The sequence below is a fragment of the Mustela erminea genome, chromosome 6 (assembly GCF_009829155.1).
Source record: "Mustela erminea isolate mMusErm1 chromosome 6, mMusErm1.Pri, whole genome shotgun sequence".
Taxonomy (NCBI): domain Eukaryota; kingdom Metazoa; phylum Chordata; class Mammalia; order Carnivora; family Mustelidae; genus Mustela; species Mustela erminea.
This window is the reverse complement of record NC_045619.1, coordinates 90592400-90612216: the sequence shown is the minus strand read 5'-3', so window position 1 is coordinate 90612216 and position 19817 is coordinate 90592400. Positions and strand designations below refer to the sequence as shown.

The 19817-nt window shown below is 35.5% G+C and overlaps 2 protein-coding genes across 2 annotated transcripts; both read right to left on the bottom strand.

Annotated features, from left to right (window-relative positions):
- Window positions 1–1982: 1982 nt before the first annotated feature.
- LOC116592456 (olfactory receptor 6C3-like) lies at window positions 1983–2921 on the bottom strand. The gene has a single exon (XM_032345652.1). The coding sequence runs from the start codon at window positions 2919–2921 to the stop codon at window positions 1983–1985; it is 939 nt and encodes a 312-aa protein (XP_032201543.1).
- Window positions 2922–18666: 15745 nt separating this feature from the next.
- Window positions 18667–19607, bottom strand: LOC116592455 (olfactory receptor 6C1-like). Its single transcript, XM_032345651.1, is given in 3 exon segments — window positions 18667–19005; window positions 19007–19078; window positions 19080–19607. Coding segments are annotated over 3 exon segments (939 nt in total).
- Window positions 19608–19817: the final 210 nt, after the last annotated feature.

Here is a 19817-nt window from a genome sequence, read left to right as displayed (position 1 = left end):
ACATAAAGAATACTAGCAGTTGGCATTGTTGCAATCCAGGGAAACCAGCATTCCTGAACAAATTTCCTCTTATTGTACCTCTTTGCTTTCTGTTGTTAATGTTTTTGTCCTAAGTTTCCTGTTATTTCTTGAGTATAGAGAGTGAGAGAGGAGCAGATGTATGAAAGAGAGAAAAACACCAGAAAGTATTTTAAAATGTCTGATGTGGTTTCTACACAGACCTTATGTAGCATGAGTTACGTAATGTTTTATCTGTTCTCTCTGCCGATGGCGCAGAAATAATTCAGTGAATCAAAATTGCCAGAACAGGACTGCACACACAACAGTAAGGAATATAAAACATAATACACTTTAGAATTGAGATTTGACAAAAAGGCTTGGGGGACAGTGTCCAATGAGACAGAAAAAATAACAATGAACAAACAACCATTCTAAATGTGATTTGTTTCTCTTGAGAAACAAACATACTGACAGAAATTATTTTTCAGACAGAGATTACCAAAAAAGTATCTCAATTCATACTTCAGAGCTCTACCAAAAGTGCCTTTACACCATGACATTTTTTAAAAATGGTAATCTACCACATTGTACCAAGTCATTCATTGCCTCTATTAACTTTTTAAAAAATATATTTTATTTATTTGACAGACAGAGATCACAAGTAGGAAGAGAGGCAGGCAGAGAGAGAGAAGCAGGTTCCCTGCCAAACAGAGAGCCCGATGCGGGGCCCGATCCCAGGACCCTTGGATCATGACCTGAGCCAAAGGCAGAGGCTTAACCCATTGAGCCACCCAGGCATCCCACCTTTGTTAACTTTAATCTGCCTTCCAAGAAGAATTTTTGCTACTCTAATACTGCAAGTGCTTTATACTTTTTTCCCTTCTCACTCTGTTGCTCACCAGCAATGTCAGTTGAGGAGGTTCTTGTTTTGATTGATTAATGTCCAGCATATATTGGCACCTTCCTTGACCTGATCATGATAATATAATCATCCCCAAATGATATGATGTGAGTGTAAAAAAACAATAAAATTGTGCCTGTCTCTAGTAAAAACTAAGCAATATATGCAGGTCCGTAAGAGTTTGGAAAATGTAAAGTAGAACAAGCATAACTTTTTAGTCATTTTATTTTGTTTCATTTTCAAATCAGATTATTATATCAGCTGTTAGAGCTCAAGACCTCAATCAAAACCTCAACCTCTCAATTTACATATTTGTGAAAAAGAGATAATCACCCTAATTTGCCATATAGCTTTGAAAACTAAATATGGTATGATTGAGGACATACCTAGTTGAGTATATGGCATAGAATAAATGCTCTCTACAAAAGAGACATTATTATTTGTGAAATTCCTATTAGACTTCCAGGTGGCATGAGTGTAACAGTGACTGCCTAAATACTCACTTATCTCATAGTTTCTAAATATAATACAGATAAACAAGGAGAGTATGTAAAATAAGACATAACAGTATACCTTAAGCATAACTACAAAATAGAAGATATATGACCTTCAAATAATTTATAAGCAGTAAATTAAACATTTAATCCTATACTTGAAGGGAGGAATTGGACAAACACTGCAGATATTATGTAAAAAATATGGTTGTTGCAGATAATATATTTCATTTTTTATAACTTTAAGAAATAAACTGCAATATCAGTAACAAAATAATATTTGAGTAAGTTGACTAAAATGTTTACTCCTTTAGCTATTACCATATACAATATTTGTATTATTCATAACAATCAGCAAAATTAGGTATGTTTTATAGCCACTGCCTTTCTGTATAGAATTGTAACTCAATAAAGAAACGGAACCTATAGAGGGTTTGAAAGAAAGATAATGTAGTTGTAGAAAAATTAAAGTGCTTTGCCTTACAAATATCTGTGAGATGTATATTGGAGGATACTATAGAAGTTGAAATTTTATTTGTCCTTTATTAGGTCTTCACAATGACATCTATTCATGTTAATATATATTTTCATTTGTGTCTAGAAAGTAGTACTTTATGAAGCAAGTTTCTGAAAGCTTGTTTTACTTGCTGATTCCTCAAGGTATAAATAAAAGGGTTCAACATGGGGGCAATTGAGGTGTTGAGAATAGCTACTCCTTTGGTCAGTGATGCTCTTTCTTTTGCTGAAGGCTTGACATACATGAATATACAGCTCCCATAAGAGATGGAAATGACAATCAAGTGAGAGGAACACGTTGAGAAAGCCTTTTTCCTCTGACTAGCAGATGGGATTCTCAGGATGGTGCTAAGGATGCACAGGTAGGAGAGAATCACTAATGCCAAAGTGAAGAGCAGAGTGACAAAAGCAAAGTAAAAGCCAATCATCTCCAAAAGCCATGTATCTGAGCACGAGAGTTGTAAGATGGGGAAATAGTCACAAGAGAAATGATCAATTACATTGGAAGCACAGAAATCTAGCTGGAGGATGAGCATGAGCGGTGGGAAAATGGTAAGAAATCCTCCTAGCCAGGACCCAAAGACAAGCAGGGTGCAAAATTTTTTGCTCATGATGGTGGTGTAATGAAGAGGCTTGCAGATGGCAACATAACGATCAAAAGACATGGCAGTGAGAAGAAAAAATTCAGAAACACCCATGAAGATGAAGAAAAATAATTGAGCTAAACAATTGTTGTAGGAAATGGTCTTGATATTTGTAATGATTGCCCCCAAAAATCTGGGGATAGAGACACTGGTGAATGTGATTTCTAAGAAGGAGAAATTCTGCAGGAAGTAATACATAGGAGTCTTGAGATGACAGTCTATCAAGGTGAGGATGATGATGGTTAGGTTTCCAGTGACACTTAATAAATAAGCCATAAATAAAAAGATAAAGATTACAACCTGAAGCTGTGGGTCATCTGAGATGCCCAAGAGAATGAACTCTGTAATCATTGTATGGTTTCTCATGTTGCCTTTTATTTTCTTTAAGCAAAATCTACTGTTGGGAAACAAGACAAAAAGAAAGAGTATGTGAATAGTAAAGGAATTGAAGGTTTAAAAATTTTTAATGTTCATATTAGTAGCTCCAATGAAATGAAGCAATGGAACTTTTTTCCTGTGTGCAGTTTTGCAATATCCACTCAGTCTGTTAAAGCACATATATCTTACACATCCTCTCTTGAAAAGGAAAACCGTATCCTTAGGTCTATGTTAAAAGTCCCCTCATGAGTGTCTTTACATAACACCTGGACCTGTAAGCAAATTGTCTATATATGCAACATATGTCTTAATTTTTATTTCTTAATTTTTATTTTATTTTAATTCCAGTGTTGGTAACACACACTTATATTCAATTCACTTGTACAATATAGTGATTCAACAATTGCATACATCACCCAGTGCTCATCAGGGCCTGTGTACTCCTTCCTTAATCCCCATCCCCTATTTCTGCCTTTCTCCCACCCATCTCCCCTCTGGTAATCATCAGTTTGTTCTCTACAGTTAAGAGTGTCTTCATTCCATAAGGGAGGAAAGAACATCCAATGGGAAGAAAGTAGAGTCTTTCCAACAAATGGTGGTATAAACTGGTCAGCTACATGCAGAAGAATGAAAATACACCACTCTCTTACACCATCCACAAAACTAAACTCGAAATGGATTAAAGATCTAAATGTGAGACCTGAAAGCATAAAACTCCTAGAAGAGGGCACAGGCAGTAATCTCTCTGAAATTGGCCACAGTAACATTTTTTTAGATACGTCTCCAGAAGCAAAGGAGATTCATTCCTGCAATACTAGTTATCACATCTGTAATTTAGCTATTGAAGCATTGTTTTCCAGTTTCCAAGATTGTGTGTTCTTAGGACTGAAATACCTAATTCTGATTTTTAACTTTGATTCCACTTACAAACTTCATCTTCTGATTTTGGTGGAAGCTGATGTCTCTGTTATAATTCCTGAGTTTAATAAGAACACGATTATTGTTATTCTTAACATATATACTTTTTAAATGTGACCAGAAGAAATAAATGTATTTCCTGTCTTAGAAATATGAGACTAGAATTGCCTTAGTTGTAAATGAGAGTAAAATTCTTTATTTGTATGAAAGAAAACAGAAGCCAGAAATATCATTTAATACATGGAAAAAGCCATATCAATAACATAGTTTTTACAACATAGTGATCCATTCATGTCATCTTCATGTTCTTTATTTAAATTAACAATTGACATCCTTTTTTTTTTTTTTCATTTTGAACTATGTTCACTTTGTTTTGTTACTCTCCATATTTGAGGACAAGATGAGTTCATAAGGGAATTTTTTGATCACAAAATATCTCCTTGTCTTCTTTCCAGAAGAGTAAATAAATAGAATTAATAAAATTCTCTGTAAAATGTACATTATAGAAACTATAGATTATTAAAATGTAATCAATATAGGGCACAGTGGGTGGCTAAGTCAGTTATACATCTGCCTTCAGCCACGCCATGGTCCCAGGATCCGAAGTTCTAGTCTGGCATCAGGCTCCCTGCTCAATTAGGAACCTACCTCTCCCTCTGCCTCCAGCTCCCTCTGCTTGTGTTCTCTCTCCCTGTCAAATAAATAAATAAAATCCTTTAAAAAAATGTAATCTATATGTTGGCTAACTGAACATAATAAGAAAATTTTAAAAAAATTATTTAAAAAATTAAGCTCATTTTGTTTCAATTAAAAAAAAAAAAAAAAAAACCAGTTAACCAAAATAAATAAGTTTCTTTTTTAGCAAATTCAGTGAATTTGGTTTTGGAGAAATGTTCAATGCAGAAAATTGTAGTCTTTTTATGATTTAAAAAATGTAATCTTATATGACTTTTATCCATCATGTTCTGTCTTTATTCTTAGAAACCAATATTTTATCTATGCTATAAGTTCTCAATAATATTTGCGGTATTATTCTCTTCCTGTAGGGGATAAGTGTCAAGCTTATATTGTGCCTCTTTTTTTCTTTTAATTTTTCCTGACAATCAACTTTTCTTCCTTTAGGAATAAACACACTACTATTATAAAACACCAGCAAAACTGTCAGATCAAACCTGGTGATTCACAGACCTGTACCCCTGGGGATAGAGTATTATGCCTCCATCAGAAAGGATGAATACCCAACTTTTGTAACAACATGGACGGGACTGGAAGAGATTATGCTGAGTGAAATAAGTCAAGCAGAGAGAGTCAATTATCATATGGTTTCACTTATTTGTGGAGCATAACAAATAGCATGGAGGACATGGGGACTTAGAGTGGAGAAGGGAGTTGGGGGAAATTGGAAGGGGAGGTGAACCATGAGAGACTATGGACTCTGAAAAACAATCTGAGGGTTTTGAAGGGACGGGGGGTGGGAGGTTGGGGTACCAGGTGGTGGGTATTATAGAGGGCACGGATTGCATGGAGCACGGGGTGTGGTGCAAAAATAATGAATACTGTTATGCTGGAAATAAAAAAAAAAAAAGATAGAGATTGCTACCATATTTTGAAAAATGACTGAAGTATTAAATCATAAAATTAGTAATTATAAATATACTAATGTGATAACTTGGGGGATCCCTGCAATATATTTCAACAAAATAACCTCAGGAATGGGAGGTAAGCACATTCACTGACAAGTATGGAACATACTTCCTTTTTGTTATGTCTAATGATTCAAGTCATAAATATAACCCCAGATTTACTTACTTTATTTAAAATGTGAGAGGCAGTGCATTCATAATCTACTTCAGGAGGTTTTTGTCATGAGTTTATCCTTGTCTCTGTCATGTAAAAGCCTCTTACACTGAGAAAATGCAGGCTTGATTGCACACAAGCTTTCTATAGCCTCTGCTCCAATCAAAGGAATTTCTTTTTATCACTTTTATCTTTCCATATTACCATAAACATTGTTCTGACCTGAACATCAAGAATTACTATTGTAAGCCTATGAGTTCTTTAAGAGATTTCCACGGGGTAAAACCCTATGATTGGAAGGTAAAATATTTCACAGCTCCCTGGATAAGATGAAGATTGACTGAATACTATCCAAATACTAAACAATCTTACCTTCTCTGGTCATTGTATAAATCCCTGAACGAACCAGAGTGAAGAAAGGAAAAGTTGCAAAAAGTGATAAACTCAAGAAGTATAGTGATGCCGTGACATTCATCTTCCTAGAAAGCTAGCAATGCAGTGACATAAAAGCAAAAGTATACTTACCAGCAACACAATCAGACTAGTTTCCATTTGTGTGTACTTATTTTTCCTGATATGCCCATGGAGCTCAGTCTACACTCAGGAGATCGTTTATTCTCAGTTCCTTTGGGACTGGTTAAATACAGGGCTGAGCTACACAGTAGTGGATCCTTCACCAAAAGTAGCAGCCAGACTTTATTAAATGATACACCTCCACCTGTAAAAAGTAGAATGAATAAGCAAATTATTTTATTTATTTATTTTTGTTGTGTGTTTTTGTTACTAACTTTAAAGTGAAAATGGGGCTTTGAAATGAAAATGCCTCAATTACCAAGTTCATTGTTAAAAAAAAAAAAAAAAAAACCCAAGAAACATTTTCAGACTTTAGTATTAGGCTACTTGATCACCTTCTTCCAAAAACTAGAGAATTAAATCCTCTGCCAGATCTAAAATCCTCCTTTATCTTGTCAGCTCTCAGCCCCAACCTGCTTACTGTATCCACAATCCATGGGACCAGTTCTGGATCTCATTATTCCCCTGGAAATGTCTGCTCTGTGCTCAACAAACTTACCTATTCTTTCTTTTTTGTTATCAATTAAAAAAAAAAAAAAGACTATAGTTGACCTACACTGTTACGTTAGTTTCAGGTACACACTTAGTAATTTGACAAGTTTATACATTACGCTATGTTCATCACAAGTCTAGCTACCATCTGTCCCCTTACACTGGTATTACAATATCATTGATTGTATTCCTTCTGTTGTGTGTTTTACTCCCATGACTTACTTATTCCATAACTGAAAGCCTGTATCTCCCTCTCCCCTTCACCCATTTTACCCAACCCCCAACCCACCTCTCCTCTGACAACCATCAGCTTGTTCTCCATATTTACATGTTTGGTTCTGCTTTTTGTTGTTTATTTGTTTATTTAAAATATCTTATTTATTTATTTGAGAGAGAGATAGTGAGAGAGAACATGAGCAGGGGCAGGGGAGAGGGAGAAGCAAACTCTCCCACTAAACAGGGAGTCCCATGTGGGCCTCCATCCCCAGGTTCTTCAGATTATGACCTGAGCTGAAGGCAGACACTTAACTAAGTCATCCAGGTGCGCTGTTTATTCATTTTTTTTAAAAGTAGCCACTATGAGGAGAATCATATGGTGTTTGTCTTTCTCAGTCTGAGCTATTTCACTTATGATAATACCATCTACATCCATCCATGTTATTTTAAATGCAGGATCTCACCCTTTTTATGGCTGTGTATTATTCCATTATATATATGCATATATACACATACACTTATGTATATATACAGATACATATATGTATATCACCTTATTTTATATATATGTATATACATACACACAACTGTATATATTATATATAATTATATTATTTATATTATATATATATATATATATATAAAATCACCTCTTCCCTATCCATTCATCTATTGTGTCTATTGACAGATACTTAAGTTGTCTCATATCTTGGCTATTGTAAATAATGTTGCAAGTAAACATAGAGGTGTATATGTTATTGAAATTAGTGGGTTTTAGGGGACTGGTAAATACCCAATAATAAAATCATTAGGTCAAAAAATACTTTTGACCTAAATTCTTTAAATTCTTAATTTTCTGAGGAAACTTCATAATGTTTCCCACAGTAGGTGTAGCAATTTACATTCTCACCAACAATGCATGTGGGGTCCTTTTTCTCCATATCTTATCACCATGTGTTTTTGTTTTATTTTGTTTTGTTTTTGTTTGTTTGTTTGTTTTTGTCATTTTGACTTCAGTAATTCTAACTGGTATAAAGTAACATCTCAGTGTGGTTTTGATTTGTATTTCCCTATTGATTCATGATGTTGAGCATCTTTTCATGTGTCTGTTGGCTACCTATATGTCTTTGGGAGAATGTCTGTTCAGGTCTTCTGCCCATTTTTTAAACAGATTATTTGCTTTTTTGGTGTAGAGTTCAGTAAGTTCTTTATGTATTTTGGATTTAAACCCTTATCAGATATATCGTTTGCAAATATTTTCTGTCATTCAGTAGGTAAAATTATTGTTTTGTTGATCGGTTTCATTTTTGTGTGTGTGTGTGTGTGTAACAACTTTTTATTTTTCTGCAGTCCCAGTAGTTTATTTTTATTTTTGTTTCCCTTATCTTAGGGGATATATCTAGAAAATTGTTGTTACAGTCGTCAGAGAAATTACTGCCTGTGATTTCTTCTAGGATTACTTATGGTTCCAGGTCTCACATTTAGGTTTTTAATCCATTTTGAGTTTATTTTTTAGGAACTTTTTTTTAATTTGAGTACATGGTTTTGGAAAATGGCCAGTTTCATTCATTTACAGTGTAACTGTCCAGCACTGTTTATTGAAAATACTGTTCTTTCTCCACTGTATTTTCCTATCTACTTTTCATAGATTAATTGACCCTAGTGATCACAGGTTTATTTCTTGGATCTGTAGTCTTTTGCATTGATCTAATGATCTATGTGTCTATTTTTGTACCATACTGTTTTGAGTACTATGCCTTTGTAATATATCATTTTATGATTATCTGTTCTTGTGAAAAATGCTATTGGTACTTTGATAGGTACTGCTCACTGGAGGCAGATGCTAGTCCAGTGTGGGCTTTTAAGGTAGATGAGAGACAGCAACACTGCAGCTCTTTGGTGTTTTTAAATTACATCTTTTTTTTTTTTTTTTTTTTTCTTGCCCAAGGACAGAGGAATCTATTCCCAGTCCCTCAGTACTACCCCTTCCACTTATGTTCTCAGTAAGGGGGTGGGGGCTCCCTTTGTTCTGTCTCCTGTTTATTCTGTGCTCCTGCCTTTGTCTTTGTCATTGGTTGCTCAGAAGCTGTTCAGTCAGCCCTAGTTCTTCAGGAGGAATCGTACTACTAATAGGCATGAATTTGGTGTGGTCTGTGGAGGAGGCATGTTCAGGGTCTTTCCACCACACCATCTTCTCCTATCAAAGATATATTTTAAAATCTTGAAAACTCAGAAGAGTATTTGAAACTTTAACTTTTTTTTTTAATTATAGAGTGAATTGCAGAGGATATTAGAAGAGACTTGTATATAACTTAGCAGTTTCATTGTTGTTTAAGTTTTAGGAAATCAGTTGCTACCAGTATCACATCATTAGCTGCAGTGCTAAATACATTTGCATGCATTCCCTTGCATATGTACAAGTACTGGTAGAACATATATGTGAGAACTAAATTTTGATAGATATTTCAAAATTTCCCTCCTACAGACAAGTAATAAACACCATATGCAAGCCAAGCATCACAGATATTAGATGTCTGTTCATCTAATATCTGATATTAGATATCTGATATTAGATGTCTGTTCATCAAATATGTAAGTGTAAATATCACATATTTTACAAATGGAAAGATGAAACTGAAGCCACAGTACAGCATACTACTAGAGATAGTCATGTGAAGACCAGATCACAGAGCCCAGATATTAAGGGTAAAGAGACACAATATCTTTGTAAACTTGGAAAAATTAATTAACCTTTCTGAGCATTAATTAGTCTACTCATAAAATGAGAAGACTAATAGTCTTAACTCCTAGGATATCCTAAAGATTAAATGAAATAATGAATGAAAGTGCTTACAGACTAGTTAGGATACAGGAAGTTCTTAACAGAAAAATGTTTACTCATTTAATTTTATATTCCCCAACTGTTAGAGAGGTTGAACATTCTTTTAAGAAGATATTATTTATTTATTTGAGAGAAAGAGACAGAGAGTGGTAGCCTGGGTGGCTCAGTCATTAAGCATCTACCTTCAGCTCAGGTCATGAGCCCAGGGTCCTGGGATGGCAGCCCCACATCAGGCTCCCTGCTGAGCAAGGAGCCTGCTTCTCCCTCTCCCACTTCCCCTCCTTGTGTTCTCTTTCTATTTGTGTTTCTATCAAATAAATAAATAAAAATAAAATCTTAAGGAAAAAAAAGAAAGAAAAAAAGAAAGAGACTGAGATAGCAGTAGAGAGCACCAGCAAGTTAGTAGAGGGAGAAACAGAGTACAAAGTGGGGATCTATCCCAGGACGCTGAGATTATGATCTCAGCCAAACTCAGACACTTAACTGACTGAAGCCACCCAGGCTCATCCAAGGCTTGAACATTTTTTTGTACCTAATGTAGCTTTAGTGAGTTAAGCACAGGGGTAATCCATATGCTCCTACAGTTTGTTTACAAACACATATATTTTAATGAAAGAAGATTTTACTTGAACAATTGATCAAACATAGAGCCATTTCGATGAGTTAAGCATAAGGCAATCTCCATATGCTTCTACACTTAAGTTTACAGACACTTGTATCTTAATGAAAGACATGCTACTTGAAAGAATGATTATACGGTGTATAATAAGCACAGGGTTATTCCCATATTCATCTACACTTAAGTTTATAGACACTTAGAGCATAATAAAAGAAGATGCTGCTTGAGAGAAAGATTATAAATAGTGGAGTTTTGATGGCTAAAACACAGAAAAAGTCCCCATATGCTTCTACACTTAAGTTTATAATCACATCCTTTTTTAAAACTTTTTATTTAAATTCCAGTTAGTTAACATACAGTGTAGTTTTAGTTTCATGTGTACATTATAGTAACTCAAAACTTCCCTACAACATCTGGTGCTCATTCCAAGGAGTGTTCCCCTTAATCTGCATTAACTATTTCACCCATTCCTCTACCCACCTCTCCTTTAGTAAAGTTCAGTTTGTTCTCTAAAGTTTAAGAGTCTCTTTCTTGGTTTGTCTCTATTTTGTTTACTTTTGCACATTTGTTTTGTTTCTTAAATTCCACTTAGGAGTTGAAATCATATGGTATTTGTCTTTCTCTGACACACTTATTTCAGTTCACATACTTTAGAGAGATTGAAACGTTTTTAAAAATTCTATTTCTCATCCATGAATTGTCTATTCCTATCTCATGTTCACTTTTTGGAGATTATGTCTCATTTAATAGTAGGAGATATTTATGTACTTGGATATAAACCCATGGTGAATTTTTGCTGAATCAAGTTTTCAGAGCCTCTCCTTAACTTATTTATGAGGTGTTTCTACTAAAAAAAAAAAAAAAAAATGTATCATGAATTCTTGGTGACCTATTCTTCTTAGAGCACCTTTCCACACATTCATGTGCTCACTGTTTCTATGGTTCCGCTGTTCCCATTTGCTTCCTAATCCATCCAGAATTTATTCATATGTAAGGTATGAATATTTTTTTTAAATAAATGGTCAACTTCTCTAATATCATTAGGCTAGGGATAACATGAGAGTTTGGACAGTGAATCACTAAAGCACCAAAGCCATGGTATCCCCTACAAGTAACGTTTCTAGTTCAGAGGACATATTGTTAGGATCCGTGATCAAAGGAACAAGACCGACACAAAGCGAAAGTTAAGCAAAGCTTTATTTCACGCCAGGCATCGAAAATCAAGCCGACCAGTCTGGGCCATCTCTTACAAAGAGACAACGATGACCAGGGCATTGACTCCGACGATTCCCCTACCTCACGGATCCCCTACCCCACGGCTCCCCTACCAGGCAGAGGACCGCTCCCCAACAACCCCAACGCTCCCTACGACTACTCTTTCTGATGGCGCTGCTCCCTACGACTACCCTTCTTGCCTCACAGACTAACCTTTATAGAGGTGGTTGAAGCCTGGCCCACACATAGGTAGCCAAGAGACTGCAACACACAGGGAAAACTGCACAGTCATACTCGGTCAGCAATACGGGTGGCCAATTGAATTCTAATTCACCATAGCAAATATATGTATGCCTCACTGATTGGATGTCCTCCATCCACCTGGCCTGCCCCTATATCCAGGGTTTGCAAGTAAGTTCCTCCGGGAGAGGGCAGGGTCAATCCAAGCTTACAAGGAAACAGCTCCTCTGACCAAGCAGACCCCTACAATGTGTCTGAGAAATTCATACTTCTCATTTTTCAGGAAAAGAAGAAAGGTTTCTTAGTATCCTCAATATAAGTGTCTAATTTTACCAAGGACAAAGCATAGTAGTATTTGACCCTTTTCTACAATTTCACTTCACCCCATCCATCCCTCACCTTTTCCATTCCAGAATACCTGTGGTTTTCTTCCTTATTGTTTTAATAATATTACTTTTACTTCTCCTTTAGGATGTTCACAGTCACATAAGGTCTTTACCCTTTGGCACCTCAGTTCACTTCTACTTGTTCATCAATCATGCTTTATTTGTTTGTTTTTATTGAGTATTGCTGACACACAATGTACAGTATCTTCAGTTTATGACGTTGCAATTCAGCAGGTCTATACATTGTGCTATGCTCACCGTAAGAAGTAGTTATCACCCTGTCACCATACAACAGGATTACAATAGCATTGACTACATTCCCTCTGCAGTACATTTTATTCCTGTGACTTATTTATTCCATAACTAGAAGCCTGTACCTTCCCACTCTTCTTCCCCCATTGTGTCCATCGCTCCAACATCTTTCATCTGGCATTTGTGATTTTGTCGTCATATGTGTTCGCTGTATTGTTCTCTGTATGGATGGGTCTTTTTCTGCTTTGTTTTCTGGTTTACCTGTTTGTTTTGCTTTTTGGATTCTACATATAAGTGAAAGCATATGGTATTCGTCTTTCTCTATCTGGCATATTTCACTTGGCATAGTGTCCTCTGTGTCGCTTGATACTGTAAATGGCAAGATCTCATTCTTTTTTTATAGCTGAGTAATATCTCATTGTGTGTATATGTATATGTATATTTTTCTTTCTCTATTCATCTATAAACATACACTTAGGCTGCTTGCATATTTTGAGCATTTTGAATACTGTAAAGGTGTGGGGGTACATATATCTTTTGGAACTAATGTTTTTGATATAATATTTATATTATTTATAATAGTGAGCAAAATGATTGATGTTCCATAAACACGGACTTTATATTCATAATTATAAATCACTTACACTGGAACCTACAGATACTTTAAAGGAAGACACAACTCAGTGATGATGTAAAGAATGTTTAACAAATAATCTCAGCATTTCCTATAGCTGTGACATTGATATAAGAAGATAGCAGATTAGAAATTTTAAATTTCATTTTTCTCTTGTTAAATCTCATAATAACATTAGTTCATATTAATCAGAACTTTGATTTCTTTGTATGAGACAGTACTATAAGAGTCAAATCTTTGAAAGGTTTGTATCTTTCCAGCTCCTTAGGGAGTAAATGAAGGAGGTCAGCACAGGGTAAACAGAGTTATTGAGAATAGCTACTTCTTTGGTCAATGAAGCCCCTTTTCTCCCTGCTGAGTAATTAGCATATATGGAAATGGCAATGACAATCAGGTGAGAAATATAAGTGGAATAAACTTTTTTCTCTCACTGACATGTGTGATGTATATTAGGACAAAATCACAATGCAAATAAATAATAAATAAATAACAAAGTAACCAAAACAAGGGAAAAACAGATTACTTTTAGGAATCACGTATCTGAGAAGATAGTTATACAAGCAAAGGATATGCACAGGCCAGTTATCCTTGATATTGGATGTACACTTCTCCATGCTGGAGCAGAAAAATAACACCTGGAAAAATGGTCAGGAACCTGCCCAGCCATGCATAGAGCACAAAGCAGGATGTATAGTTTCCTGCTAATGATGGTGGTATAATAAAGGGGTTTACAAATAGCAACAGAGGGGTAAAGGGACATGGCAATTAGAATGGGAAATCCACTCACCTCCATGAAGATAAAGAAAAGTTATTGGATGGTACAACTCTTATGAGAAAGGATTTTATGCATGGTGATGATTGTCCCTAGAAATCTACAAATACATACAGTGGTAAATGAGATTTCTAAGATAAAGTAGTTTCAGCTAAGAAACACATACGGGGCTGTAGATGGAAGTCTACCAAGTAATGATAGCCAGGTTGCCAGTGACACATAATATGCATGTGATAAATAAGAAAGGTAAAACCTCAACCAGAAGATCAGGATCATCAGAAAGGCTTCAGCAGGACAAGCTCTGACCATTTTATCATTGTTAATTTTCCTCTTTCTCTTTTTTCTTTTGTAACGAATATGCAACAACATTGATGAGTATAAACACATTGATAATAATAAAACAATCATAGGAAACTTTAACACCCCACTGATTGCAATAGATAGATCAATCTAGTAGGTAACAAAGGATTTGAATGACATATGGGGCCAGGATGGACTTCACAAATATATTCAGAGCATTCCATCCTAAAACATCAGAATACACACTCTTCTTGAGTGCACAAGCAACATTCTCAGAACAGATCATATACTGGTTCACAAATCAGGTCTCAGCTGGTACCAAGTGATTGGGATCATTCCCTATATATTTTCAGAGCACAATACTTTGAAACGTGAACTCAATCACAAGAGGAAATTTGGAAAGAACTCACATACATGGAGACTAAAGAGCATCCTACTAAAGAATGAATGGGTCAACCAAGAAATTAAAGAAGAATTTTTTTTTTAAATGTGGAAAGTAAATGAAAGTGAAAACACAACTGTTCAAAACCTTTGAGATGCAGCAAGCGGTGGTCCCAAGAGGAAAGTATATAGCAGTACAAGCCTTTCTCAAGAAACAAGAAAGTTCTTAAATACACAACCTAACCTTACACCTAAAGGAGCTAGGGGAAAGAATAGCAATAAAGCCCAAAGCCCAGAGGAGAAGAAAATTAGTAAAGTTTAGAGCAAAAGTCAATGAATAGAAACCAAAGGAACTGGTAGAACAGAACAATGAAACTAGAAGCTGGTTCTTTGAAAGAATTAATAAGATAGATAAACCCCTGACCATTCTTACCAAAACACAAAGAACCTAAGTAAATAAAATCATGAATGAAAGAGGAGAGAGCACAACCAGCACTGAAGAAATACAAACAATTATAAGAACATATTATGAGCAACTATATGCCAACAAATTAGGCAAGCTGGAAGAAATGAATGCATGCGTAGTAAATGTATACACTATCAAAAGTGAACAGGAAGAAATAGGAAACCTGAACAGGCCCATAATTAACAAGGAAATTGAAGCAGTCAAACAAGAGCCCAGGACCAGATGGCTTTCCAGGATGATTCTACTAAAATGTTTAAAGAAAAAATAATACCTATTCTACTGAAGCTGTTTCAAAAAATCAAAATGGAAGGAGAGCTTCCAAACTTTTTCTATGAGGTCAGCATTACCTTGCTCCTAAAAGCAGACAAAGACCAAAAAGGAGAATTACAGACCAATATCCCTGATGAATATGGATGCAATAATTCTCACCAAGATCCAACAGTACATTATGATCTAACCAAAAGGATCTGCCCAAAGGATCCTAAAAGTATACATTAAAAGGATAAATCACCACAATCAAGTGGGATTTATTCTTGGGCTGCAAGAGTGGTTCAACATCCACCTATCAATCAATGTGGTACACTATATTAATAAAAGAAAGGACAAGAGCCATATGAGCTTCTCAATAGATGCAGAAAAATCAGTTGACAAAGTACAGCGTTATTTCTTAATTAAAACTTTTCACAGTGTAGGGATAGAGGGAATATACTTCAATATCATAAAAGCCATATACGAAAAGCCCAGGCAAAAATCATTCTCAATGGGGAAAAACTGAGAGATTTTCCCCTAGGGTCAGGAACATGTCAGGGATGTCCACTCTTACCACTGTTGTAAAACATACTCCTAGAAGTACTAGTCTCAGCAATCAGACAATGAAATGAAATAAAAGGCATTCATATTGAAAAAGAGTAAGTCAAACTCTCTCTCTTGATACTTTACGTGGAAAACCCAAAAGACTCTACCCTCAAATTACTAGAACTCAAGCAGGAATTCAGCAAAGTGGCAGGATAGAAAATCAATGCACATAAATCAGGTGTATTTCTATACACTAACAATGAGACAAGAAAGAGAAATTAAGGAATTGATCCTATTTACAATTGCACCAAAAATAATAAGATATCTAGGAATAAACCTAACCAAAGAGGCAAAGTGTCTATACCCACAGAATTATAGAACACTCATGAAATAAATTGGGGAAGACACAAAGGAATGGAAAGCCACTCTGTTCATGGAATGGAAGAATAACTGCTGTTAAAATGTCTATGCTATCTAGAGCAATCTATACATTCAGCACAATCCATGTCAGAATACCATCAACTTTTTTCACAGAGCTGGAACAAAAAAATCCTAAAATTTGTATGGAACCAGAAATGTCCTTGAATAGCCAAAAGAATGTTGAAAAAGAGAATCAAAGCAGGTGACATCACAATTCCAGACTTCAAGTTTTATTACAAATCTGCACTCATCAACATGGTATAGTACTGCCACAAAAACAGACACATAGCTCAAGGAACAGAATAGAGAACCCAGAAATGGATCCCCAACTCTATGGTCAACTAATATTTGACAAAGCAGGAAAAAATATGCAGTGGCAAAAACACAATCTTTTCAACAAATTGTGTTGAGGAAATTGGACAGACATATGCAGAAAAATGAAACTCGACCATTTCCTTACATCACACATAAAAATAGACTGAAAATGGAGGAAAGACCTCAATGTGAGCCAGGAATCCATCAAAATCCCAGGGGAGAACACAGGCAGCAACCTCTGTGACCTCAGTCCACAGCAACTTCCTTGCTAGACATGTCTTCAAAGGCAAGGGAAACGAAGGCAAAAATGAACTATTGGGACTTCATCAAGATAAAAAGCTTTTGCACAACAAAGGAAACATTCAACAAAACCAAAAGATAAGCAACATAATTGAAGAAGATATTTGTAAATGACATATCAGATAAAGGGCTAGTATACAAAATCTATAAAGAACTTATCAAACTCAACACCCAAAGAACAAATAATCCACTTAAGAAATGAGCAGAAAACATGAACAGACACTTCTCCAAAGAAGACATACAAATGCACAAAAGACACATGCAAAAATGCTCAACAACCCTTGGCATCAGGGAAATACAAATGAAAACCACAATGTGATACTACTTACACTGGTCAGAACAGCTAAAATTAACCACTCAGGAAATAACAATTGTTGGCAAAGTGGCAGAGAAAGGGGAACCCTCTTACCCTCTTAGTGGGAATGCAAGGTAGTGTAGTCACTCTGAAAAACAGTACGCAGGTTCCTCAAAAAGTTAAAAATAGAGCTACGTTATGACCCAGCAATTGCACTATTAGGCACTTAGCCAAAGATACGAGGGTACTGATCCAAAGGGGCACTTAGACCCCAATGACCACAATAGTGAAACTACAGAAAGAGCCGGGCTCAGCAAGTACTGTGCTGTATTTCTCAGTTGAATATATTGCAGAGAGATCATTAGGAATTGTGCAGCACTAATTAGGATTATAGTATAAATAACCGTTTATATTATTTGGAATACTTTATTCTATCCATAATCTTCATTTACTTTCTCTCACACACACACCCACACACACACGAGCATACACACACATCAACCAAAATACACCTAATACTTTAAGCTGAATGAGTGGACAAGTATTTTAACTGCTGAAATTCTAAATTTTGCTCTGTTATGAAGTTTTTATTTTCTACAAAACTGAAATGATTTTACTGTTTTAGGCATTAAAAATTTAGATAGATGCCCAGTTTCAAACTAGTACCAAAACTAAGAAAGGAGCTGTACATATATATTCCATTGTAGTCAGAGAGCAGAGCTTACATTCCATGGAAATAGAGAAAGTGAACTTATCCTACACATCTAAAATAGCTATTTCTTCACTAATTTCTACAGTATTTGTATATTTGTGGATATATATATGCATGTATCTACCCTGTATAACTGTCTATATCTACTGAGTCATTACGATATTTGGAAATATAGAGGTCTATTTTTGTTCTTAAAGATCTATTTTTTTTTAAATTTTTAGTAATAGGTAAATTATATGGACATACTCTATTAGGTAAGCAACAGTTTTTGGTTTTTAAATAAAAACATTCACAATTTTCAAAAAAATCATATGGCATTTGAAAAACATTTCCTAGAGGACCTGCAAGACTGGTGAAGGGATTTTTGACAAAGATCAATGAAAATGAAAGATTATATTATCTGTATAGAATAAAGAAAATATCATATCAATAATTATACAACATCCCTTCCATTCTGGGTGATAGTTGTTTTCCCAAATAAATCTCAAAGTACACCTCTCCAAATTAAAATAATTATTGTTCAAGAAGTTTCAGCTAACAATGGGTTCAGAAGAATGAGAACCAGACAGACATCTGAAAGTTATATCAATTGAATGGGAAATATATTAAATGTGCTTTGAACTTTTAGAAAGAAGTAATGAATAGGATGACAGGAAGGCCTTTGTAAATTGGAGAAGTTGCTCAGACTTCATTTTTGCATATTTTAGTATATGTGCTGCCAAAACGAGCACATCACTTTTGTGTATTTTAAACTGCCTGCAATGGGTGTGTCTAATTCATGTACCATAGTATTTCATTTGCTTGAGAAAAATACAATCTTCCTTGCCCTGTCCATGAAGGCTCGCTTGACTTGCTCATTCCTTAGACTGTAAATAAAAGGGTTTAACATGGGGGCTACTGAGGTGTTTAGCACAGCAACACCCTTGCTCAGAGACACTCTGTCTTTTGCTGAGGGTTTAATATACATAAAAATGCAGCTGCCATAGGAGATGGAGATAACAATCATGTGGGATGAGCAGGTGGAAAAGGCCTTTGTCCTCTGACTATTAGAAGGAATTCTCAAAATTGTTCTGATGATATATATGTAAGACAGAAATATTAATGCCAAAGTGAACATTAAAGTAAACACAGCACAAGGAAAACCCCATTAGCTCTAGGAATTTTGTGTCTGAACATGAAAGTTGCAGCAGGGGAAAATAATCACAAGGTAAAATGGTCAATAATATTAGATCTACAGTAATTAAGGTTTAAGAGCAACATGAGTGCAGGGAATATGATTAAGAATGAAATCAGCCATGAAGAGAAGACAAGGAGTATGCAGACTCTGGGATTCATGATGGTCATGTAATGCAGAGGTTTGCAGATGGCAATATAACGGTCATAGGACATGGCAGCCAGGAGGTAAAATTCAGTGACTCCCAAAAGAATGAAAAAAAATAACTGAGCAATGCAATCATTAAAGGAAATGGTTTTATCTCCTGTAATCAGGGTGCCCAGGAACTTAGGTATGCTGACAGTGGTGAATGAAACCTCTAATAAGGAGAAGTTTCTGAGGAAGAAATACATGGGTGTCTGGAGGTGAGCATCCAGCAGGGTAAGGGTGATAATGGTCAGGTTCCCAGTGATGCTGAGCATGTAGGTGATGAACAGAAAGATGAAGATCACTCCCTGAAGCTGTGGATCATCTGACAATCCCAGGAGGATGAACTCTGTTAGTTCTGTGTGGTTTCTCATTCTCCAGTTGCTTATTTGTTGTTCTCCTGCCAGACCTCTAGGAGAAAACACAAGAAACAAATTTGAAGAGAGGATTAACAAAGGTCTAAGTGTGGAGCCAAGCCAAAATTTGGCTGAAATACTACATGTTTCCATCTACAGATGAGAATGTACTTGAACTGATAACAACAAGGATCCATTAATTTCCTCTCTTTTACCAGTGAAATCTCC

What these genes read in the sequence shown, in the direction of transcription:
- LOC116592456 (XM_032345652.1), bottom strand. Translation starts at nt 2,921, where the DNA reads ATGAGAAACCATACAATGATTACAGAGTTCATTCTCTTGGGCATCTCA.